Source organism: Raphanus sativus, chromosome 2 (assembly GCF_000801105.2).
Source record: "Raphanus sativus cultivar WK10039 chromosome 2, ASM80110v3, whole genome shotgun sequence".
NCBI classification, from domain to species: Eukaryota; Viridiplantae; Streptophyta; class Magnoliopsida; order Brassicales; family Brassicaceae; genus Raphanus; species Raphanus sativus.
The window spans coordinates 11,849,003-11,875,586 of NC_079512.1; the positions used below are offsets into that span (position 1 = coordinate 11,849,003).

The 26,584-nt window shown below is 37.6% G+C and overlaps 1 protein-coding gene across 1 annotated transcript; it reads right to left on the reverse strand.

The window, feature by feature from the left end:
- Positions 1-16,800: 16,800 nt before the first annotated feature.
- On the reverse strand, positions 16,801-19,745 carry LOC108839995 (MLO-like protein 1). Its single transcript, XM_018612808.2, has 12 exons — positions 19,416-19,745; positions 18,984-19,231; positions 18,791-18,907; positions 18,639-18,699; positions 18,455-18,552; positions 18,303-18,377; positions 18,088-18,226; positions 17,962-18,002; positions 17,668-17,877; positions 17,480-17,547; positions 17,336-17,396; positions 16,801-17,258 (listed from the first exon to the last, which is right to left on the reverse strand). The coding sequence occupies exons 1-12, from the start codon at positions 19,594-19,596 to the stop codon at positions 17,004-17,006; spliced, it is 1,554 nt and encodes a 517-aa protein (XP_018468310.2). The 5' UTR covers positions 19,597-19,745; the 3' UTR covers positions 16,801-17,003.
- Between the last annotated feature and the right edge of the window lie 6,839 nt (positions 19,746-26,584).

Here is a 26,584-nt window from a genome sequence, read left to right on the forward strand (position 1 = left end):
CTTCGTGTGTAAGTTCCAGGCCTCCGGGTCGCCAGAAATCCGTGTTTTGCGACTTTCCGAGATCCCGCAAACAAAACTTCTTTTCCTGCTCCAAGATTCCAAGGAACCCGTAAGACATCAACGGACAGGAAGACTTCGTATAAAACGGCGATGGTTATCTTAAAACACCATTCACCTCGGCAATGGATCGAAGATCTTCCGAAAAAACTCGACATCTAAGTAGGAGCATCCTTTCAAAGGAATCGTAGAAAACAGCGGAAGTCCGGAAGACGGCCCGAAAGGGACCAAACCCGATCGGACGACTCATTTTACGATTTTCTAAAAGGATAGATGCGACGGTTTACAATTATCTTCGCCTGACGAGATAAATGTTAAACTTCCGAAAAGATAAATGTCAACTTTCCGAAAAGATAAATGTCAACTTTTCCGATAAACGCGAAAGCCGACGAAAATTGGAAAAAGTCCAGCCCGCGGCAGACTCAGCCCATCAGGGATAGACCGTCATATGGGAGTATATTAAGCAAAGCTAGAGCAGAGAGGAGGGGGATCCGAAATCAGAAGAAAGAAACCACTCCAGAGCAACTTAGAACTTAGGCGCTTATTTCCTTTTTAGCGAGCTGCAACTCGACTAGGTTAGATCTAGGTTTCGAGACTAGCGACGATCGACAGCTCTTTGTAGCCGATATCTCGACCTGTTGTCCAACGCTCTCCGCAGATTGGAAATAAGATTCTTTCTTTTTGCTCTCTTTATTTTTCGCATTTATTTCCGAACTAGACTCGTATTAACTTTGTCGTGCGTGGCCCAGCAGATAGCCGGGATCCTCGGGGAAACTAGGTCAACTTAGTTTCCCTACATTTTAACTTAACTAAAATCGACAGTGCGAATTTTGGTTCCCACATCATGAATGCGCACAATCTCTCTAAAGAACAGGTTAGCAACATGCAATGCATCATCAGTCTTATGGCAAGCAATGAAATGTGCCATTTTAGAAAACCTGTCCACAACTACAAAGATATAATCCTTACCTGTCTTGGTCCTTGGCAAACCCACAATAAATCCATAGATATATCATTCCAGGGGTGAGTAGGAATAGGCAAAGGAGTGTACAAACCGTGGGGTTGGATCTTTGACTTAGCTGCTTTGCAAGTTGCACTCCTTCCACCAGATTCTCTCAACATCTCGTTTCATGTGTGGCCAAAAGAAGTGATCCTGCAAAACCTTAAGAGTCTTGGCAATACCAAAGTGTCCATTAAACTTCCTCCATGGGATTCCCTGACAAATAAATCTCTTAAAGAACAGTTAGGCACACACAATCTATTATCATAGAATAAGAATCCATCCTGCCTAAAGTAATGTCATGTAGCATATTTCTCACACGATTGATAAGCTTGCTGAAAGTCAGAATCAGTTGCATACATATCCTTAAGTTGTTCAAATCCTAGCAACTTAGCATCAGGAGTATTCAAGAGAGTATACCTTCTTGATAGTGCAACATCAACTACATTTTCCTTACCTTGTTTGTATTTGATCACATAAGGAAAGGTTTCAATGAATTCTACCCATCTGGCGTGTCTCTTGCTGAGCTTGCTTTGTCCCTTGAGGTACTTGAGAGACTCATGGTCTGTGTGAATGACAAACTCCTTTGGCCATAGATAATGCTGCCAAGTCTGTAGAGCTCTCACCAAGGCATATAGTTCTTTGTCATAAGTGGCATAGTTGAGAGTAGCTCCACTTAGTTTCTCACTGAAGTATGCTATGGGCCTTCTATCCTGCATCAACACAGCACCAATACCAATTCCTGAGGCATCACATTCAATTTCAAATGTTTTAGAGAAATCAGGAAGTATAAGGAGAGGAGAGTTAGTAAGCTTCTCTTTGAGGATTTGAAATGAGGTTTCTTGTGCTTCTCCCCACTTGAATCCTACATCTTTCTTGATAATCTCAGTCAGTGGAGCTGCTAGAGTGCTGAAGTCCTTCACAAATCGCCTATAGAAGCCTGCTAGCCCATGGAAACTCCTTACTTCATTTATGGTTTTAGGAATCGGCCACTCTTGTATGGCTTTCACCTTCTCTTGATCCACCTTTACTCCATCTGCACTCACAACAAAGCCTAGAAAGACCAAGTTATCCATACAGAAAGTACACTTCTTAAGATTAGCAAAGAGCTTTTCTTTTCTCAAAACATCAAGAACAGTTCTAACATGAACTATATGCTCTTCTAAGCTCTTGGAGTAAACTACGATATCATCAAAGTAAACTACCACAAACACTCCTATAAAAGATCTAAGCACATGATTCATCAATCTCATAAAGGTACTAGGAGCATTAGTTAAGCCAAAAAGCATCACCAACCACTCATACAAACCATGCTTAGTCTTGAAAGCAGTTTTCCACTCATCTCCCTCTTTCATCCTAATTTGATGATACCCACTCTTCAAATATATCTTAGAAAAGATTCTAGAGCCATGCAATTCATCAAGCATATCATCTAATCTAGGAATAGGGTGGCGATACTTCACTGTTATGTTGTTGATGGCTCTGCAATCAACACACATGCGCCAGCTACCATCTTTCTTAGGCACAAGAAGTACTGGAACAGCACATGGACTCATACTCTCTCGGATATGACCCTTCTCCATCAGTTCCTCCACTTGTCTTTGCAACTCCTTAGTCTCAACAGGATTGGTTCTGTATGCTGGTCAGTTAGGAAGAGTGGAGCCAGGAACAAAATCAATCTGATGCTCAATCCCACGCACTGGTGGCAATCCTATGGGGTTATCTTCTGGAAATACATCAATATACTCCTGCAAAAGAGAGACTAGTTCACTAGGATAATCTTGTGGAAGATCAGTGACTGTTAGCAAAATCTCTTTGAACATAAGTAAAACAATAGAGGGTTGAGAGTATAAAATTCTTTTGATATCTCCCTGTTTGGTATAGAGGCTGTGATGTTTCTGATCAGGCTTGAGGTCTATCTCTTTCTTTTTCTGAAGCTGTAGCTGATCCTCATGAACTTCCTTAGGTGACAAAGGTACCAGCACTGTCTTCTTTCCATTAAACTCAAAAGAGTGCTTATTTGGTGAAACCATCATGAACCACTCGCCTATCAAACTGCCATGGTCTACCAAGAAGAATATGGCTAGCTTCCATTGGTAATACATCACACAAGATCTCATCTTCATATCTACCAATGGCTATAGGTATCAGCACTTGATTGGAGACTCTCATCTCACCTTCCTCATTGAGCCACTGCAGCCGGTAAGGTCTAGGATGTTTCTGAACTTTCAAACCCAATTTCTTCACTATGGTCTCACTAGCTACATTGACACAGCTCCCTCCATCAACAATGAGACTGCACACCTTTCCCTGAACCAGACACCTTGTGTAAAATAGATTCTCACGCTGCTCAAACTCTCCAATCTTAGTCTGCAAGTTCAAGAGTCTTCTTGTCACCAACATTCTGCCTCTCACTGATTCTACTTCACTTTCTTCTCCAGACTTCACATGATCAGACTCAGATTTCTCTTCCTCTGATTCATACTACCCATTCTCAAGAAGAATCATAACCTTTTTGTTGGTGCATTCATTAGCAAATGTCCACGCCCTTGACACTTGAAACACTTAACATCTCTGGCTCTAGAACTATTAGCTTCAGCTTTGCCTTTGTCTTTGCTGAATGTGCTGCTTGGCTTAGTATCTTCTTTCTGCTGAGGCTTGCTGTCCTTCAGATGAGATGGTTTCTCTTCTTTAGTGTACTGATACTTGCTGGACCCATAGTTGCCTCGCGAGTAATGCTTTCTCTTAATCTGTTGCTCCACCAGAATAGCTTTGTGCAACATTTCTTCTATCTCTATATAGTGCTGCATCTCCACACTGTCTTGTATCTCGCGGTTAAGCCCTCCAAGAAACCTTGCCATAGTAGCTTCTCTGTCCTCAGATATACCTGGCAGTACTCTTCCACAGTCTTGGATCCTTGTGTAAGTCTCCTCAATCTTTGATGAAGATCCCGGTGGTAGTGGTTAGGCACAAACCTCTTGCGCATAAGAGACTTCATTTCTTGCCAAGTATCAACCGGATACTCTTGATTCATCCTCCTAGTAGTCACTAGTTGATCCCACCAGCTCAAAGCATAATCATAGAACTCAGTTGCAGCAAATTGAATCCTCTGAGCATTGGTGTAGTGTCGGCAGTTGAATACAATCTCAATCTTCTTTTCCCACTCAAGATAAGCATCAGGATCAACTTTGCCATGGAAGGGAGGGATCTTAAGCTTCAAACCAGAAAGCTCATCACGGTAAGGTCTTCTTTCATCCGTATCACGACGAGTTCTCCTTCTACTACCTCGTGATGCTGAGGAAGAACCACTTCTCTCACTTCTGTGGCGCTCATAGTAGTTATCAGTCTCCTGTGAACCAGCATGCTCTTGTGGAGTGTGAGTTCGACGGTTCCTTCTGGACTCATTACTGTGACCTTGACCAGTAGCTTGTCTGATTTCATTTCTGATCTCTTTCATGTTTTCATTCATCATCTCAGTCATGCTTTCCAACATGGTTTGCTTCAACTGAGCGGCCATTGCTTCCATCAACAGTTTGTTCTTTCTCATCAAGTCTGCTTCCTCATCAGTCTCGTTGCCCATTGTTACCAGACTTGAGAAGTTAGGCACCAGACTTGAGAAAATTTAGGCACCAGACTTGAGAAAATTAGGCACCAGACTTGAGAAGATTAGGCACCAGACTTGAGAAAATTAGGCACCAGACTTGAGAAAATTAGGCACCAGACTTGACTGTAGCTACAGTACTCGCCCAGCAAGGAAGAAGCTGCTTATATCTTGATCTTTGTTCACCACTCTACAAACACAAAAGTGTTTACCTGAAACAAATAACAAACTCAGCCAGTAAAAGAGTTCGAAATCAAAATCAAAATCAAATAAGGAAACAAAACAAGAAATGAAACAGACTTGCAAGGATCTCAAGAGTCTTTTCAAAAATCACAAGATCAACACTGTCTATTTTATCAGATTTCAACAAAACAAGATCAGATATATCAATCTTACACAGGTTAATCAACAGATCGGATGATAAACTGACAGAAACAACAGATCTAACACAACAGTAACAAGATTTGAACAGATCCAGAGTAGATCTATAAGAGAAACTCTTAGATCTATCAATTTTGAAACAACAAATCTCAGATCTATCAGTTTTGAAACACACAACAACAGATCTAGCAATACTGAACTGAAAGTGAATCAAATCGACAGAAACAACACAACAAAACTCAGATCTATCAATGGTTATGAAAGTAAGAACAGATCGAGTGAAAGTTTGAAGAAAACGAGTACTTCCCTATCCAGATTTGCTATGATACCACATAATACACTCCTAGGATGCTTCTCTGGATGGTAAGGGGATAGATCCTTGCAAGTAGAGAATCAGAGACTCAATCTTCTTCAAGGCTTGTGGATTGAATGGTGACACAAAGAGTTATGGAAGGGACTCCTTGATACTCTTAAGTAATCAGTCTCGGATATGACACACCAGGAAGGATTACTCTTGTGGTTTTGTTAGATATGACACACTAACAAAGACTCAAGGGATCTCAGAACTACAAGGGAACTTGCAGCCGACAGAGAGAGAGACAAGAGTCTGAAAATAAAAGATTGGATACTTCATTTAGGGTTTCCGAGCACATATATATAGAGAGAGCAAGGAACAGGCTCCTTGGTCTCTTAATGTGACATAAAAACAAACTATAGTCTAAAATAAAACATAAGATAAAATATGAAAGTCTGAAAATCCTAAGTACATCAAATGAGTGATAGGAAAGCAACATATGGCCTCGTTAAAAACCTATCTTTGGAAAACCCAGTGGGACAAAACCAAAGATAGGGAAAAAGAGCACACATATGTTACTTGCGCATTTGATGACTATCTAAAAAAGAAATAGCTTGAATTGTGGTAAGTGTGTCTTGGTTGATCAAGCTTCTTCCAAGACTTTCTTCTTGCTTCATGGATGTCTTAAGTAGTCCTCCAATGGCATCTTTGAGTTGCTTGCTTCTGGCTCGAGTCATGGGACCTTTAGGCATGGTGAGAGCATCTTCATCAGCTGGTTCATGATTTGTTCTACCAGCTACTTTTACAGGTGGTCCAAGATACATGAAGAATATGTACTTAGATGCTATGGCCATCTGTAGACATTTTGGTTTTCCAGATCTTTTCATCACTTTTACGTGCAATCCTAAATGGCCAGAACTTACAAGATTTCTGAAAAAGAAAGGCTTGAATTCAGATGACAGACCGGAAATTATATGTCGGATCTTTAAGTTAAAAACTGGAGTCTTTGATGAATGATTTGACAAAGAAGAATATTTTGGGCAAAACGGCTTCATGTAAGTTCTTAAAAACTGATTCTTATTTTTTTTTTCTATTTCAAGTTATATACATATGATCGGTTGCTTACATTTTTCATGTTTTATATTTTTCAGCTATGTATACTGTTGAGTTTCAAAAAAGAGGGTTGCCACATGCTCACATTCTGCTTTTTATGCGACCTGGATCCAAATTTCTGAAAACATAAGATTGATAAAATCATATCAGCTGAGATTCCAGACAAATCACTTGATCCAGATCTTTATGATGTTGTTAAAGATATGATGATTCATGGTCCTTGTGGAGCTGCTAATATAAATTCACCGTGTATGAAAAATGGACAGTGTTCGAAAAGTTTTCCTAAACCCTATGCTGAGAATACTAGAGTGAAAAAGATGGTTTTCCAGTGCATAGAATGAGTAATCAACCTAATTGTTATGTGGAGAAGAATGGTTTGAAGTGTGATAACAGATGGGTCATTCCTTATAACAAGACACTATCTCTTCGCTATCGAGCACACATTAATGTAGAGTGGTGCAACCAAGTTGGTTCTATTAAGTATTTATTTAAATACATTAATAAAGGAGCAGATCGTGTTACTGTGGTAATCGAACCAACATAGCCTGATGTTGCAAATAATACAGCAGCGAAGACAACTGTACCAAGCTCATCTACAGCGAACTCAGCTACAGCTTCTTCTGCAGCAGCGAGCTCAGCTGCAGAGATCTCACATACAGCGAAATCAACAGCAGGGAAGTCGGTGGAGAATCAGAAAAATGAAATAAAGGACTTCTTTGATTGCAGGTATTTTTAGCTGAGTTCAGCAATTAAATGACAGTGTAATTTATGTCTGTTATTTTAACTCTGTTTTAATTGATTTATGTAGATATGTTTCCACATGTGAAGGAGCATGGAGAATTTTTAAGTTTCCGATACATTATAGATCCACTGCGGTTGAGAAGCTGTCATTTCATCTACCAGGTAAATAACCCGTATCTTCAGAGGGAAGGATAAAGTTAAGAATGTTGTTGGTCGTAAACTCATCCAAACACACAATGTTCTTGGCATGGTTTGCCCTGTGTAAGATCGATGCTTTTGCTAGGACTCTTACCTATATTCAGATTCCCAACTATTACACATACTCAAAGAGTCAGAAGAAGTTCAGTAGAAGGAAACAACGGTTCAGCGTTGGAAGAATTAACTATGCCCCCCGTAAGCAGGAAAGTTCTTATTATTTGAGGGTATTGTTGAACTATGTCAGAGGTCCTACATGCTATGCTAATACACTCCTAGGATGCTTCTCTGGATGGTAAGGGGACAGATCCTTGCAAGTAGAGAATTAGAGACTCAATCTTCTTCAAGGCTTGTGGATTGAATGGTGACACAAAGAGTTAGGGAAGGGACTCCTTGATACTCCTAAGTAATCAGTCTCGGATATGGCACACCAGGAATGATTACTCTTGTGGTTTTGTTAGATATGACACACTAACAAAGACTCAAGGGATCTCAGAACTACAAGGGAACTTGCAGCCTACAGAGAGAGAGACAAGAGTCTGAAAATAAAAGATTGGATACTTCATTTAGGGTTTCTGAGCACATATATATAGAGAGAGCAAGGAACAGGCTCCTTGGTCTCTTAATGTGACATAAAACAAACCATAGTCTAAGATAAAACATAAGATAAAATATGAAAGTCTGAAAATCCTAAGTACATCAAATGAGTGATAGGAAAGCAACATATGGCCTCGTTAAAAACCTATCTTTGGAAAACCCAGTGGGACAAAACCAAAGATAGGGAAAAAGAGCACACATATGTTACTTGCTCATTTGATGACTATCTAGAAAACGAAATAGCTTGAATTGTGGTAAGTGTGTCTTGGTTGATCAAGCTTCTTCCAAGACTTTCTTCTTGCTTCATGGATGTCTTAAGTAGTCCTCCAATGGCATCTTTGAGTTGCTTGCTTCTGGCTCGAGTCATAGGACCCTTAGGCATGGTGAGAGCATCTTCATCAGCTGGTTCCTCCATGGTCTCCTTGTCTTCTTTGCTTGACTTGTCCATGATCATATCATCCCCTCCCTCTTGAAAAGGATTTGTCCTCAAATCTGGCTCATCTGCAACAAAAGAGATCAAGTCAGTAACATTGAAACTGTTGCTTATATCATACTTACCTTGAAGATCAAGCTTGTAGGCATTGTTATTGATTTTCTGGATGATCTCAAAAGGACCATCTATCCTCGGCATCAGCTTGGACTTTCTTTCTTTAGGAAACCTCTCCTTGCGCAAGTGAACCCACACTTTATCACCTACATCAAAGATCATCTCACGCCTGCCTTTGTTTGCTCTTTTGGTGTACTGCTTGGTCTTCTCAACAATGTTTCTTCTTGCCTGCTCATGGATTTGCTGTACCATCTCTCCTTTCTTATTCCCATCCATACTGACCCTTTCAAACTCAGATAAAGGCATTAGATCCAAAGGTGAGATGTGATTGAACCCATAAACAATTTCAAAAGGGGAAAACTTAGAAGCAGAATGCTGAGTATGATTATAAGCAAATTCACAGTGAGGCAAATATTCTTCCCATGATTTCATATTCTTTTTAATGAATGCACGCAAGAGAGTTCCAAGAGTTCTATTAACTACCTCAGTCTGCCCATCAGTTTGTGGATGACATGTAGTAGAGAATAACAGCTTAGTACCTAGCTTAGACCAAAGAGTCTTCCAAAAATAACTAAGAAACTTAGTATCTCTATCAGAAACTATAGTCCTAGGCATGTCATGTGTTGGGGTCAAAATCGGTCAAGACGAAATCGATGTCCGAAAGTCTCGGAAAATATGAAAAATGTTAGAGCAACCTCGAGAGACTAATCGTTAATCGAGAAACCTCAGGAAAAAATTAAGTTCGAGATTAATCATCTCGAAATCAACTGCTAGAAACATTTTCTACACAAGGAAAAACCTACGGAAAACTAAAAATGCAAAAAACACGCACACGCCGAAGGAACCGGGCAGCCCACTTCCGGACGTGGCCGTGGCCGCCGGGCGGCTAGCCCCGTGCTGGCCGTGGCCGCCGGCGGCTAGCGCCCGTGCTGGCCGTGGCCGCCGGGCGGCTAGCCCCGTGCTGGCCGTGGCCGCCGGCGGCTAGCGCCCGTGCTGGCCGTGGCCACCGGGCGGCTAGCCCCGTGCTGGCCGTGGCCGCCGGCGGCTAGCGCCCGTGCTGGCCGTGGCCGCCGAGCGGCTAGCCCCGTGCTGGCCGTGGCCGCCGGCGGCTAGGCCCGTGCTGGCCGTGGCCGCCGGGCGGCTAGCCCCGTGCTGGCCGTGGCCGCCGGCGGCTAGCGGCCGTGCTGGCCGTGGCCGCCGGGCGGCTAGCCCCGTGCTGGCCGTGGCCGCCGGCGGCTAGGGCCCGTGCTGGTCGTGGTCGCCGGCGGCTAGCCCCGTGCTGGCTCGGGTCATCGGACGGCTAGTCTTCGTGTGTAAGTTCCAGGCCTCCGGGTCGCCAGAAATCCGTGTTTTGCGACTTTCTGAGATCCCGCAAACAAAACTCCTTTTCCTGCTCCAAGATTCCAAGGAACCCGTAAGACATCAACGGACAGGAAGACTTCGTATAAAACGGCGATGGTTATCTTAAAACACCATTCACCTCGGCAATGGATCGAAGATCTTCCGAAAAACTCGACATCCAAGTAGGAGCATCCTTTCAAAGGAATCGTAGAAAAACAGCGGAAGTCCGGAAGACGGCCCGAAAGGGACCAAACCCGATCGGACGACTCATTTACGATTTTCTAAAAGGATAGATGCGACGGTTTACAATTATCTTCGCCTGGCGAGATAAATGTTAAACTTCCGAAAAGATAAATGTCAACTTTCCGAAAAGATAAATGTCAACTTTCCCGATAAACGAGAAAGCCGACGAAAATGGAAAAAATCCAGCCCGCGGCAGACTCAGCCCATCAGGGATAGACCGTCATATGGGAGTATATAAGCAAAGCTAGGAGCAGAGGAAGGGGGATCCGAAATCAGAAGTGAAAAGAAGAGGAAGGGGTGAATGTCGCAGAGAGAGGAAAGAGAGAGACAAAGAGGATTAAATTTGGTCTGTTGGATTAATCTAATCCAATGGTGGAGATTGTAATCTGAGTACTTTGATATTATTGGTCCCTGACAGTTTTTTTTGTTAATTGATTTTTTTATCTTTGGTAAAATTATAAAAGTATTTATAGTTCTATTTAATTTATATGTTAGACAGTATAAAAATATATATATCGAGCTTTTTATTTTTTTTAATATGCAAACTGAAAATATTAAAATCTAAAAGTTATGTTTATGATAGAGGGTTTAAAATTTGGAGAATGAGACTTATAGTTTAATATAAAAAGATCAAATTTTAAATTTAAATTTAAGATATGAGGTTATAGTATGAATTATTAGGTTTAAATTTAAGATATGAGGTTAAAGTTTGGATATAAGATCAAGTTTTGATTTTAAATTTAAGATATGAAGTTATAGTTTGGATATAGTGTATGAAGTTAAGGTTTTTTGAAAAGTTTGAAATTATAAATTTAATAAGAGTTTGAAGCTTTTAATATTTTGTTACTTTTGCAAGTAAGAGTTAGAAAATAGTTAGGGTTATAAGCTTAAACTAGAGTTTAGATTTGGATACATGGTTTAGAGTTTGAAAAGATGTTAAAGAATTAGGGTTTGAGGTTTGAATTTACGATTTGAATTAATTATAAATTTTGAAAATATCAAAATTTGAGTGTAAACTTAAGATTTAAGTTTTCAAATATTGTAAAGATTATTAGTGTATTAGTGTTTAGATTTTGTTTTTTAGAGTATATGGTTCAAAAGTTTGTTTAGGGTTTAGGGACTCAAAAAGTACACTATTATAGCGTTTATTATTTTATATGCTATTAAATGTACGCTACCATAGCGTTTCCAATTAGGCCTCTCTATCATAGTGTTTCCAAAAATACAAACGCTATCTAAAACTAACGGATATATCAACCATAGCAGAAAGCGAAAAAACGCTATCCTGTTCTGCTATTAAAACGCATTTTTCTTGTAGTGAGGAAATCCGGTTTATACTGGGTGTAATGGCTTTGGACTCCACCATACTAACTGATGAGGAACCCTCAACTATTACAGTAGATAGCTCTGAATCTGAAAATTCTCATTGTGAGAGATGGAAGCGATCTAACAGGCTGAGCTTGAACTTAATGAGGTTGACGATGGTGGAAAGTATTAATCCATCAATTCCTAAGACAGAGAAAGCAAGAGAATTCATAAAGAAAATTAAGGAGTATTCACAATCGGAATTGGCTGACAAGTCGATTGTAGGAAGTCTCATGAATGAGCTAACTACGAAAAAGTTTGACTGGTCTCAACCAATCCCCGATCATGTGACGCACATGTCTAATCTGGCAGCAAGGTTAACAACCTTAGGAATGGAGGTTCATGAACAGTTCTTGATTCAATTCATCATGAACTCTCTACCTCTTGAATTTAGCCAGTTCCAGGTGAATTTCAACACTATTAAGGGTAAATGGAACTTTAAGGAATTAAAGGATATATGCTAATTCAATAGGAGGGGAGACTAAGGAAGATGAAAAATCAAATTGCTAATTTTGTGGATCTTGGAAGTGCCAGTGGCAGCAAAAGAACATCAAGTAAAAATGACAAAAGGAATGTTAAGAACTTCGTGAAAGGACCTCAAAGTCAAATCCAGAAGGAAAAGAAGTGTTTCTTTTGTAAGAAAGCAGGACACTTCAAGAAGGATTGTCCTAAAATGAAGGGTTGGTTCGACAAGAAAGGTAAACATTACAACTTTGTTTGCTATGAAATGAATCTTGTTGAAGTTCCTAATAATACTTGGTGGTTAGATTCTGGTGCTACTACTCATGTGTCTCATATTAAACATGGATTCAGTTCGATCCAGCCTATAAGAGGACCTGAGCAGTACTTGTTCATGGGAAACATGATGAAGGCACAAATAGAAGGAATTGGGACGTATAGATTGATCTTGGACACTGGAAGTTATGTGGATCTTGAAGGGTGTCTCTATGTACCTGAGTGTTCTAGAAATCTTGTTTCTGTTTTTGTTAGTAGGTTGGACAATTTAGATTTTAGTATTACGGTTGCACATGGTGTTTTCACATTGTACCGAAATGATTACTTTTACGGTAGTGGTATTTTATTTGATTCACTTTATAAGTTCAACCTTGATGCAAAGTTTTCTGAATCCCTATTTAATATTGAAAGTCGAGGCATTAAGCGTAGCGCAATTAATGAAAATTCTGCTTTCTTGTGGCATCAACGACTAGGTTATATTTCCAAAGAAAGAATTATGAGGTTGATAAAGAATGAAATTCTTCCTCAGTTAGATTTCAGTGACTTAGATGTGTGCATATAATGCATTAAAGGAAAGCAGACGAAACATACTTTAAAGAAATCAGCCACAAGAAGCACTCAGCTTCTTGAGTTAATACACACCGACATATGTGGCCCCTTCGATGCTCCTTCATGGAGTGGCGAAAAATATTTCATCACATTTATTGATGATTACTCACGGTATGAAAATACCTGTCTACTGCATCAAAAGTCTAGTTATGTGAATGTCTTCAAAGTATTCTTTGATGAGGTTGAAGGGCAGTTAGATAAAAAAAAGTAAAAGTAGTGAGATCTGACAGAGGTGGTGAATTTTATGGAAAATTCGATGAAAGTGGACAATGTCCTGGTCCATTTGAAAAGTTACTTGAAAGTAAAGGTATTTGTGCACAATAAACTATCCCTGGTACTCCTCAGCAGAATGGTGTAGCTGAGAGGCGGAATCGTACTTGATAGAGATGGTTAGGAGCAGGATGAGAAATTGCTCTCTACCCATTTCATTGTGGATATATGCATTAAAAACTGTAACGTATGTGCTAAACTGGGTTCCTAGTAAGGCCATTCCTAAGACTCCTTATAAACTCTGGACTAGAAGGAAACCTAGTTTATGACATCTACGTGTATTTGACTTTGAGTTTTTAATAAATTATTTAGTGACATTTTAAATATATAAGTTATTTAGATATTTTTAGGTTCACAAAAATTAATCCAGATTCAGAAGAATTCAAATCTAACATTGTTTAAAAAAATTAATAGCCAAACATAGTTTAATTTTAAAATCCAAAAACTCGATACTCGTAAAAATCAATCTGTAACATATATCTGAATGCCCATGTCTAACTGATTATGTAAATAAAAAAATAATTTTGTTTACCAATTTGAATTCTTGTCACTAATTAAGCAATTTCATTTAAACACGTGAAATTATTATGGTTAATACGTAAAATAAATGTTATCGAATTATTATGGTAAATATAATTAATGAAGTAGTTTGGAAGAGTAAAAGATGAATGTAAAATATGTAATAAAACACTTAAATGAAAACCATAACTAAACTGGTTAAAATTAGTAGAAAATGAAATAAAAATTGGTAAGAATCCACTTAAAATTAAGTTAGTGTTATTTTGTGCTTCAGTTTTAATAGAATAGATTATAACTAATGTTTATGTGCGGTGCTATTTTGTGTCGTTATCAAAGAGGTCATCTCATGTCTTGTACTACTCCAAGTTTATTGAGCCCCTTGTGTTTAGTGAATACCTTCTTGCTTTCATCATGTAATTGTAGGGTAGTTTGAAGAAACATAAGATGAGTTGAGACCACTTTGCATATATGCCCTTTCAAACCCATATCATTCATGAGTTTGAAATATAGATTGAGATCTATTTTATGTGTCCTCTAAACTTATCCAAAATCCATTTATTTCTAGTGTCAAAAAATAACTTGATAAGAAACAATGCGTGTAGGTTGCCAATATGATTAGGTTCTTGGTGGATAGCTACAAAAAGGCGGTTCCTGCAATCCTTGAGATCCCTTCCAAGGACCATCCCTATGACCCTGCCCATGATTCTGTTCTCTCCTGTGTCAAGTACCTCTTCTCTGCTGAATCTGTGTCACAGCGTTAAAAACATAATGTAAATTCTGCAAGCAAAGCTCCAAGCCTGGGACTTTTACCCATATCCAATTATCCGAACCGAACCGATTTGGATCAGATTGGGTAAGCCAAATTTACCTGATGGACCAAATTATATTTAACCATGGATATCGGGTCCGGCTTTTACCCGGAACGAATGGATATCCGATTTAAACCGAATTATATGTAAAAACACATAAATATGTACTTCACGAGAGTCGAACCCGGGTGTGGAAGACGAAATAGCATGTGCAATACCACTAGGCTACTTTAACTTTGTTGTATTTATTTACATTTGACGAATATATATCTGTTTTCAATTTATTTTTCTTAAAAAATAGAAAATATAATAATAAATAAAAATATAGTATTTTGGGTTTAAAATTGTATATCCAAACCGATCTGGAACCGGTAGGAACGGAACCGAAATTCAATTGGGTACTACATCTGGATACACTTTCTAAATAACCGAAATATCCGGAACCGAATTGATCCTATCCGGAACCTAACCGATTATCCAAAGTTGCAGGCCTGCAAAGCTCGCTGAGCCCTTTATCACTTCCACTTGTTTGTTTTTTGGCAATATACATTCTCTTATTTCTCATATACGGAACTCATAAATTTTCAATAATGTTCTAACTCTTGGTTTTTATAAGGAGATGGATGTTAATATCATTGTTATGAAGCAGTGGTAACACCATTTGGTTCTTTAGCATTTAAATCAAACAGAACAGCCACTGTGTATTCAAGAGACAATAGCATACTGAATTTTAAAGATTCTAGGGAAGACAAAGCAAATATTTGGTTTCTATATTTCAGAAACCAAAATAACTGAACCTAAATTCTGCAATGAACAACAGACAGCTACTGTTGAATCCAAATTTGGTTAGGTCGAATGAAATAAAACTAAACTCGATTGTGGGATCTTCAAAAATGTTTTATTGATCAGTATGTAATAACAAACGGATTACAAAGAAACTCGATTGGTTGGTAAAACCCTAGATCTTTCCGTCAGTATCCTAATGTGTATTTGATTCAAAAACGGTCAGTTTGCTGGTCATGTTTGTTGGAATCATACAGCTACAATTAGGCCTGGGCAAAAAAACCGGAATCGAACCGAAATATCCGAACCGAACCGAGGACCTTCAAATACCCGCATGGTTCCTATATTTCTATATCCGAAATAACCGAACCGAACCAAGAACCGAACGGGTATCCAAATAAATAAAAATATTAATTATATATACATATAACATAACTAAATATATATTTATAACTAAATTTTTTCTTAAAAGAATGCAAAAATATTTGAAGATAACTATTATAATAAAATATCCGAATTACCCGTATTATCGAAAAGTATCCGGATAATTTTATCCGAAATATTCAAAATATTCAAATTTTTTTATCTAAATCATCATAATTATTTGATAGTTTATCCTAAATAACTAATATTTTATTCGAACTATCCGAACTACCCGAACTATCCGAACCGGAACCAAATGAGTAGGGATGGGCGTTCGGATACCCGTTCGGTTTCAGGTCGGGTATTTCGGATTTTCAGGTATTTCGGTATAGGGATATAGAACATGTTCGGGTATTTCTGTACTTCGGGTCGGGTTCGGGTATTTTTAGTTCGGGTTCGGTTATTTCGGATCGGGTTCGGATATTTAGATTTTAAAAGAAATAAAAATAAAATTTTTATTTTTTAAGTTTCTTATATTTAAAAATATAGATTTTACTTAACTGATTTCTTTTTCTTTTTATAAATTGAATGATTAATAGATTTGGAGATAACATTTCTAAAATAAAAATATTAATTTGGTTATTGTTTTTAAACTTTTGGATGTAACTTTTGTTAATACATGAAACAAAAAGTTTGACATGCATTTTAAATGAATATCAAACTATTTTCTCCATAATTATATATATACTATATGATTTTAAAGTATGTGTAACATCAATATACATATTTTAAATAAAATGAGAGATGTATACTAGAAATATAAGGGTAAGTATACATATGTTCGGTTATTTTCGGATATCCATTCGGATTCGGATATTACCCGTTCGGGTTCGGATATCCAATCTCTCTTAACTTAATATCCGTTCGGGTATTTTGCTACTTCGGTTCGGATTTCGGTTCGGGTTTTTCGGGTCGGATTAGGGTGCTACTTCGGATATCGGGTAAAGTGCCCACCCCTACAAATGAGAACCAAAATTATTTCAGGTATTTTCCAGTTCCTAGTTTTACTATCCAAACCGAACCCGGAACTATCCGAAACGAACCGAACCGAACCGAAAAAAAGTTATGTACTTAGTGGATCCTCTAACCCCATATCCGAACTACCCGGAACCCGAAATACCTGAACCAAACCGATATCCGAAATGCCCAGTCCTAGCTACAATGTTCCAAAACAGCTGTGAAATGTCACTATAACCGAACAGAGGGAGTATATATATACAAATAATAGATTCAGTTCCCAATTCTAACGCAAAAAGATTTTTAACCAGAGTTAAAATAAAATAAAATAAAGTCACTACAGCTTTTATGTATAGCAACATAACAGGATATGGAAGCTAACTCTGACTATAAGGAAGATATAAGTTATCTCTAGACTCTACTCAATGGTTGTCATGAGCAGGTGTAATCTCATTTTGTGTCGTCTCCCCTGCGTTGTTTCTTGTTAATCTGTTGAGCTGAATTCCTGCAAAACCTGCACCAGCACTAGGAGCACCAGGAGGACTAGGACTTGTACCAGCCTTAGAGCTACCTTCGTTCCCATTATTAGCTCTCTTGTTCTTCACTTTCTGTGCCCAGCCAACAAGACCAACCTGCACATTCTCCTCAAATATCGCTTTCTTGTAGTTACTTCCCATCTGTTGTAATAAGACAAGGGTCATTTTTTTGCAGAGATTTGCAAAAACCAAACCGACAAATCCTGTAGCTTATTTACCTGTGAGACAATGGCGTAAAGAGGCAGTGTACTAGAACTGCAAAGCACTTGAATGAAGACACTACATAGAAAAAGATAGATATATGTGTAAAAGATGTATTTATTAAAATAAATAAATGATAAAAGGCAAAAACAAATCAGTACCCAATCACCAATCTTGGAACAATGTATCTCACTTGTCCCATAATGCATGAATCAAAGCCATAGGTAACCTACAAAATACACACTTATACATGCTCAGGTAAATATTTTGGAATGTAGTTTCTTTTATTTTTTTGATAAAACTTGGAAGGTAGTTTTAATAAAAAGAATCAAAGTCTTTTGACTTTTACCCAAATCCAAAAGAAGAAGGCAATCTCAAAAGCATTCTGGAAGAGGATGAAATGAATCAAGAAGAGAACAAACTCAGGTTTGCTGAACCAGAAATGCTCATCTGATGGTTTCACCACTAACTCTCCTTCAATTGCTACATGTTTCTCTGCAACTTCGTGAGCTAACTGTGATATCACATGCTCCAACTTTGTTCCCACCGCAAGAAGCAGCTTCAAAGTAACACAACAAGACAAGGGACAAAAGTTCAATTGAAAAGAAGAAGCACATTTTAAGAAAGGGACAAATCGACTCACAATGAAGGGAATGAATGCTATCCAGAAATATGTGTGCCATCCTGAAAGATACAGAAACATAGGGTTTTATATTCTATATTAATTAAAAGATTGAAAAAAACCTTACATGTTATGTGGAAGCATTACCATTAACATTAAGAAGCAAGAAGATGACGACGAAGATCCAAAGATACCAACTAATACCAACAACATGTTTGAAATCATCCTCAAGAGCTCTCATCATGTACTTGTGAAAGTTAAGCTTGGGGTTTCCTTTACAATGCGTCTGTTGATGATACAAAAACAGATGTTAGTCTAATGATCACATTAGAGCTTTGTTTCAAAATGATCAAAGATTTTACCATAATGAAACCAAGGCGCAGAGTCACGTAATCTGCTTTTGTCACTGATCCATAGAATTGCTTGAAGAATGATTGCTGTCATGGAAAAATACATAACCTCAACATCCGCTATGAAGTTACAAAGAGCACATTTACTTAGAGAATAACCTTACCGTCCATCCGAGGAAGACTGAATCTTTACCAATGCCGAGAAAATGCTCTTTAATAAAAGCATGTTGGTGCACATGAGTGACTCTTTTCTTCTGAAGTGCTGCAAAAAGGAACAATGCATGCAAACTATTTACTTACAAAGATTTCACTTAAAACGAATAAGTTAGACAGAGAGCGAATAAGTACCTGCTTCAGGGTCATAACTCTCGTCTGCAAGAGCATCTTCCCACTTCTTCCATTGGTGGATCTGCATTACGCAATAGAAAAACATTGAATAAAACCACACCTGAGATGGTCACTTTAATTAACTGACAAAAACTATTCAAGGTTAAGCTCACCCTAGTGCTTCCAAAAACCACAGTAAGAGCACAGAATGTCACATGAGAAATGGCAAGTACGAAGATGAAGATATGTAGATGGTGCAACGCCTCAATCGAAAGCAACGGTGTTTTATCCTACCAAAAAGAAAAAAAAAAGAATTAGCAAAAGAAGACACACCCTTTATACAAGAGATGTATTTTAAAAATCAACCTTTAGGCCACAGTAACCAGCTTCAGCAGCAGCGTGTTCGGCTAGTAGACGCCTAGTGGTCCCAACAATAGGGAAAAACGACTGAAAATGCTCTGTTGCTGTCGTCACGTTTTTATGTTTACTTAGCACGGCTTCTTGTTTTGAACATGGAAGCATATGCATTAGCACATCCTCTTTCACACAGATCTTGGAGACTATTCCTTGTGTTACCGTCAGGAACAAGGATATGAACCCTAACAACATCAACTCTGCCAAAAAAAAAAAGAAATCCCCAAAAAAGGGAGTAAAGGTTTAAACTTTTTAGGACTGAAACTACTTATGAGATGTTGTCCCCACTAACATCATCAAACTCTGTTCCTCAGTAGAATCAAGATCCGTGGAACCCACTTTACGTATAAGTAAAAAAATAAAAAGATTGATTTTTTTTATTACCTTCTTTAACCTTTTGAAGAGCTTCGAAGAGTGGTTTCTGCTTCTTCCTCTTGAGAACAGTGCCGAAATGGTGAAGCAAACGCTCCACGGCGAGAGAAATCGCGACGATGATGGTACAAACTCCGGCGACGACCCACGTCGGAGTGAATTCAAGAGACACTCCTTCTCCATGACCACCCATTTTTTCTCAGATTGTTTCTCTTCGATCTGACAAGAGAGAATCAGGAGGACAAAGGAACAGTCTTGTTGTCTCTCTACGAGAGGTGTGATGCATTTATATTAATCTCTAATGATATGTAATAAAATATATTTCTGGTAAGAAAATCATTCAGTTTTAATGGTAAATGAATAAATTAGACATATAAATAAACAAGAAATTGCAAATTAGATTTATTTTTAAAACAGATTAATTGGTGTATCATTCCTAATTAAGTAAATAATTTGAACAGAACTTTCCATTTAATTAGAAAACGCGTTTTCAGACTTTCCAGTTTTCCACAATCCGTTTGAATTCCGTGTGTTGCATTCTCATTCGTAATCAGTTAGTTTATCTGTTATAATCAAGACATTTAGTACCCTTTTTCTCATTTTTATATAATAGTTTTATGAAAACTGTTGATTTTAATTTTAAGTGAATATTATATGATCTTGAGACGCAGAGCAGATGTAAAGTTTTCTAAAGTTTTTGATGGTTTAGAATTATTTTACTGCTTGATGACACTATAAAGTGTCGTTTATGAAAAGGCCGAACCGAATCCTTAATATTCAATTCCACTTGTCAGAGAAAGGTCGCTGTCAATTAATAATGTGTCAATCTGCCAACTCATCTTTAGACTCTGGTCAGAGAATCTAAACCGCTGTCCGAATTCTAGGATGCTCAACCCTTTTCTTTTTTCTTACATCGAATCCGGAAATTCTATTGGATGTTCGTAGGCCTAAATATATCTGAGGGAGAATTGATTAATTGGACTATATTCATAAAAGGTTTGCCCATTCTGTTTATACCTTTGAACATATTGATTTTTGTCTCAATATACCTTTGGTTTTATAATTACGAAATTAACCTTCTAACTAAACAAATAACAAAATTTTGTTATACTTAAATATTAATATATTTCTGTTTATTATTTTAATTCTTTTCCATAAAACCTAATAACTAAATGTTTTTTGTTTTTCTTTTCGTCGTTGTTACGAGACAGAAGAGAACGACGAACGATAAAGACGATTCTCTCGTACTTTCCAGCCCATTTGCAACGTTTTAAAAATGTGAACCATTTAATTTGATAGGTAAGAAATAGTACAGAAGAAAGCACAAAGACTGTTTTTTTTTGCTAAAATTTGGTGCATTATATTAAATAATGGCAAGAGTTATTTTACAAAAACTCTAGTTGGAGCAAAACATTAATCCCATGTTAAGAATCTGATAAGTTAAGAAGTGATGAACCCAGGTCCAGTCTGTATCTTGAATAAAGCCTTCAAAGGCTTAATAGAATGTCTTGAAGGCAACAGTGAAAGAAGTATGAGAAGGTCCAATCCCAATCAAGGAAGTAACGGAGAAGAAGGCAGAGACTCCAAATGTCGATGGAAGCCAAATATTCAGGCCACCAAGAGAGATGATCAGAGAGTAACCAAGGACAAAATCAATGGAGTCTTGTCTCCTCAGCTTAGGGACAACCAGAGTTGCATCATATTGCTAGAGAGAGCAGGATTTTTGTCCCTGAAAGATGAGATTCTATTTTTGATTGTGGAGTTGATCGAAGACAGAATTGAAGGAGATTGCCTGAAGATATTGTGGTGGAGCCTGTTATTCCTTTCTCTCCAGAGTTCATATATTGATGCTTGCCAAACCAGGATCATGAGAGAACGAAGATCAGTGCCTCCGGGATGGTTACATAATGCAAGAAGAGAGTCAATCCAAGAGTTGGAGGATAGAGGTAGATTCAGCTTACTTGCAAGAGCACCCTATATCGAGAATGAGTAGTCACAACAGTAGAAAGATGGTCACGAGATTCAGGCTCTCTGTTACAGAGGAGACAGCCTGCATCAGTTTGAAGTCCCCGAGCTAGCATTCGGTTCCTTGTGGGACAGCGATCAAGAACAAACAGCCAGGCAAGAGTTTTGTGTTTAGGTATTCCTCTCTTTAGCCAAACAATATTTTTCCAAGGCACTGAGGGTTTAGGCTCTCTGATGAGATTATAGAGATGGCTTGCAGAGAACTTCTGGTTCCGATTAGGCGAGGAACTTGAAGCATCCCAAGTGATAACGTCTGGAGAATCATAGAGAGAGAGAGAGAGAGAGAGAGAGAGAGAGAGAGAGAGATTGAAGAGAGATAAATCAATACCTTTTCCATTGAGTCCGATCTTGCTGGGGAAACTGACCAGGAGCCATTATGCCATAACGAAGCTAGAGATGCAGACAATAGAATTCTAGTTGATCGAGGGCCAGAGCTACCAACAAAGGTGATGAGTTGACCAAAGGGCGACCAAGGAGAAGTCCAAAATCTGCAGGAGATGCCATTACCAGGTGCTATTTTAATCCATTGAACTGCTGCTAGATGCCTCAGCCTTAGAATTTTCTTGAAAATCCAAGTGTGAGATTGCTGCTCTTTTAATAACCAAATATCTGAGTCTTTGATGACATTTTGGTGAATCCAAGCAACCCAGATCGAGTCAGTTTGAAAGAATAGCATCAATAGAAGCTTGATACAGCAAACCATGTTCCACAGAGAAATGTTTTTTAGGCCAAGACCCCCCTTCCTCCTTAGGTAAAAATATTGTTTCCCATGCAACTCTTGCTGTGTATCTTCCTTCCGTTGACCCTTTCCACAAGAAAGCAGCGCAAAGGGAATTGTTTTGTTAATGCACTCAGTAGGAAGAATGAAGGCTGCGCACCAGAAGTTTATTATATCAGAGATTACTGAGTTCAGAAGTTGAAGCCTACCAGCAAAAGATAGGTGTTTAGTTATCCAAGAATTGAGCTTAGACTTAATCTTCTGCAAAAGAGGCCCGCAGTTTAAGAGTGATAACTTTTTTGTATTGAGCGGTAGTCCAAGTTATCGCATGGGCAGGATACCCAATGGAATTTCTGGCAAAGAAGATATCAAGTCGATTTCTGGAAGGGAGAGAGCAGCATGGAAGAAGCAAGACTTTTGAGGGCTTATTGCTAGGCCAGATATGTACTGAAAATCAGATAGCACTTGAAGAATACCTTGGACTGAAGTTGGGAATCCATCTGAGAATATCAAAAGGTTATCCGCAAAATAGAGATGAGTGAGCAGGGAGTCTTTACATCTTGGGTGGTATCCAATTAGTCCATCGCGGGCTGCTTTATTAAGCATGTGGGAGAGAACATTCATGGCTAACCCAAAGAGATATGGACTAATAGGATCACCCTGGCTGAGACCTCTAGTTCCCCTGAAGAATCCATGAAGAGACCCATTTATTCCTACTGAAAACGCAGCAGAGCTAAAGCATTCGTTGATCCACCTTATAAATTCCAATGGGAGGTTTAAAGCTTCCAGACAAGAGAGAACAAAATCCCATTTAGCAGAGTCAAAGGCCTTCGCGATATCAACCTTAATGATCAGACTTTTAGGTCCTTTGTTTCTATGGTCTCCACTGACAATCTCTGAGGCTAACAGGCAGTTTTCCAGGAGTTGTCTGCCTTTGATAAACGCTGATTGGTTAGGAAAAATAATGCCTGGGAGAATAGGTTGTAGCCTTGCCACCAGGAGCATAGAAATCACCTTATAGATGGTATTACAACATGATATAGGGCGATAATCTTTAATATCAGTTGCGCCCAGAAACTTGGGGAGCAGGTTGAGAATAGTTGAATCCGTCGCCGTTGGCAACGCTGAGAGTGCGAAGAACTTAGAGATAGAAGCCGTGACCTCTGCTCCCAAAATCTGCCAAGTAGCACTATAAAACCTTGAAGTCATACCATCAGGCCCCAAACTCTTATTAGGGTTTAGCTTGAACATAGTTCTCATTATATCATCTGAGGAGGGAATTTTGCTGATAGCTCTCTTCTGATCATCTGAGCAGGAGAAATCAGTAAAGTGCTGGACCAACAGCACCATATTTGGAGCTGGTGGAGACAAAGGAGGCCCCAAGATGGATTTGAAATGCTCGACTGCTAGGATTCCTACCGATTCAGGAGTGTTGGCAACCATACCATTTACAACAGTAAGAGAGTGAATATCATTGTAGAAATTCCTTGCTGTTGCCACTTTGAGAAGGAAACTAGTATTCTGATCTCCAAGCTTTAGCCATTTTATTCTTGATTTCTGATGGAAGAAAGACTCTTCAATAGTCTTCAAGAAGGCCAATTTGTCCTTACTGGTTCTCTCTGCATGGAAAGAAGCTTCAGAAGGATTCCTTAAAGAACGAAGTTGGTGGTTTTCCAGTTGGAGGGTAGCTTCACTGACCCTCTTTTGAATATCCGAGAAACTGTTTTTGTTTAGAGTTTTCAGGAACCTCTTTAATTTTTTTCAATTTCTTGGACAATGAAGAGAGAGTCCAAGCTTCTGGAGAAGAAATCTCCCATCCTGCAGTGACTGTTTCCTGAAAGTCGGGATGAGTGACCAAGTAGTTAAAAAATTTGAACGCTTTAGTGCCTGCCTTAGGCGAAGAACAGTCCAGGTAGACCAGCGCAGGAGTGTGATCAGAGAACATTGGAGCAGAAAAAGAGGCCTGGCACCAAGGTTGTTGAATCAAAAAGGGATGAATTCAACCCCATTCAATATAAATTTACGTCAAAAACAAGATAAATTTGAATAAAATTCGCTAAGATTGTTTTCTAGATTTTTCCAGATTCAAAAAGGTAAAGTAACCAAAAATATAGGATACATATTCTAAATAGAATAGAAAACAGATACAAGGTTACAATATAAACTCTAACCTTTTTAGAACATATCATAAAGGTAAAAACAGATGTTTTATCTACGATATATGATAGAGTAAATGAAAGAACAGAGATGAATGTTTTATAGATTTATCTACAATGAAGTAAAAAGCTTACAATATACTCCCTCCGTTCCCGAAAGTAGGATTTTCTAGAGTTTTCACGTTTATTAAGAATTTAATAAGTATTTATATTTTAGTTTACTATTTATTTTTCTACACACTTTTCAATAACTATTCACCAATCAAATTTAATCAATTCAAATATTCACAATTAATGTTTCTCAAAAGTATATAAAAGTACCTTAAAATATAGAAAATCTATCTTTATGAAACAAAAATAAAATCTAGAAAATCTTACTTTCGGGAACGTAGGGAGTACATTGTATTTTAAAAATAACAAAGCTTTTTGGTCAGAACTGAGGCAGAAATATTATATATTTAGATAGATCATAAAGAAAATATTACAATACAAATATTAACTTTAATAAAACGTTGAAGCCAAGATAGAACGTCTATTTTATCATTGTAAAAAGGATTATAATATATATTCTAATAAAATCTAAATCAACACATCAATATTGTTTTTGGAATTTAGTTTTTATATCAAAACATATAAAATATTATCATGATTGTATTGATTTTTTCATATTTTCAGAATTCTATATAAATTTTAATAATTGTTTTTATTATTATGAGGATAAGTATGTCTAGAACTGACAAATTATTGTGAATGTATATATGGACAAAAATATTCTCGTTATGGACTATTTTTCCAATTTCACCAATATTTTATGGGTTATTTGCAAATTTGACTCAAAACTCAAAGTCAACCCTAAAATTAACCCATGTTTTTTTGGATTTTTCTTTTGCCATATTCACCCCACAAGTTCACATTATTGACGAAAATACCATTTTTCGAAAATAGTATTTTTACTCTCTCAACCTCATCATCTTCAAGTATTTACAAGATTGTCATTGCCATCAATACACCAACCACCATGAACAACCAATTTGAAGCTCTTAATGCACCTCAAATCGATTTATACTCATTCTTTATCAATTTTTATGAACTAAAAACAACATCTCTTTCACTTTCTCTCCATATTCATCCCAAAAAACTCAAGATTTTGATTCTAAAATTTTTATGGTTTAATGAAGCGTTGAAGCTTACGATTCTTGGTGGGTCACTTTTGTTTGAGATTATGGGTGCTTGGAGAAGACTTATGTGTGCTAAACAAGTTATCTCACTAGTTAAAATTATGAAATCAATTTTTTTTTTTCAGATATGTTCGTCCAGTCGACTTCCGGATAAGTCTTCTGGTTGTAGACGACTTACATGGAAGTATTCTGGTCAATGCAGAGATTAATTTTGCAATTCTTTTATATTTTATTATACCTAGACGACTTTCATGTAAGTTGTCTCTGGTTAGTTTTGCAATTAAAAATAAACTTAAAATTTATTTGTTTCTAGACGACTTACACTAAAGTCATCCGTTAGACGACTTACACGAAAGTTGTCCATGATTTTATTCCAAGATTCTGGTCAAACTTTGCTTATCTTGGATGACTTCCATGTAAGTCGTCCAAAAAAAAATTTAAGTTTTATTTTTCAATTGTAAAACTAACCTGAGACAACTTACATGAAAGTCGTCTAGGTATAATAAAATATTGATTTTTCTACTGGACGACTTATGTGTAAGAGTCCTCCAGGAAAAGTAAAACTTCTTACACAATCCGGTCAAATACAAAACTAACCTGTTAACCCTAGACGACTTACATGGAAGTCGTCTCGAGATTTTTTTTAACAAACAAAGATGAACGATTTTCATGTAAGTCGTCCAGTTTAAAAATCAATTGCAAAATTAACCTAAATGGATGACTTCCTAGAAGTCTACAGACGACCTCCGTGGAAGTCGTTTGCATCAATGTTTAATAAACTTTTATTTTCTCTAAAACTATAAAGACTTTTAAATATTTTTTTATTAATTTATGTATATTAGTCAATATTGGGGCTACTGAATGAAATTTATAACTTAATGGTTATATTTATGAGGTTACCAACATTCATGTGTATTAATGGTTCATGGAAGTCTTCTACTTTTGTAAATTTGTTAAGTAACTTAAAGATATATTTATTTAATTTTAAAAGTGTTAAGTAACTTCAAGAATATCAAGTAACATCCTTTAATGTGTCTTCTTAGATCATAAGATGTATTTTCTAACTTTCAAGAAATTTAAAATTTCAATTTTCACTTAAAATTT

Coding starts and splice junctions, on each gene's coding strand:
- LOC108839995 (XM_018612808.2), bottom strand. CDS start 19,596: ATGGGTGGTCATGGAGAAGGAGTGTCTCTTGAATTCACTCCGACGTGG. Junction 19,232..19,415: donor TCTTCAAAAGGTTAAAGAAG/GTAATAAAAAAA, acceptor TTTTTTTGGCAG/AGTTGATGTTGTTAGGGTTC. Junction 17,397..17,479: donor GTTCCAAGATTGGTGATTGG/GTACTGATTTGT, acceptor TTTTCTATGTAG/TGTCTTCATTCAAGTGCTTT.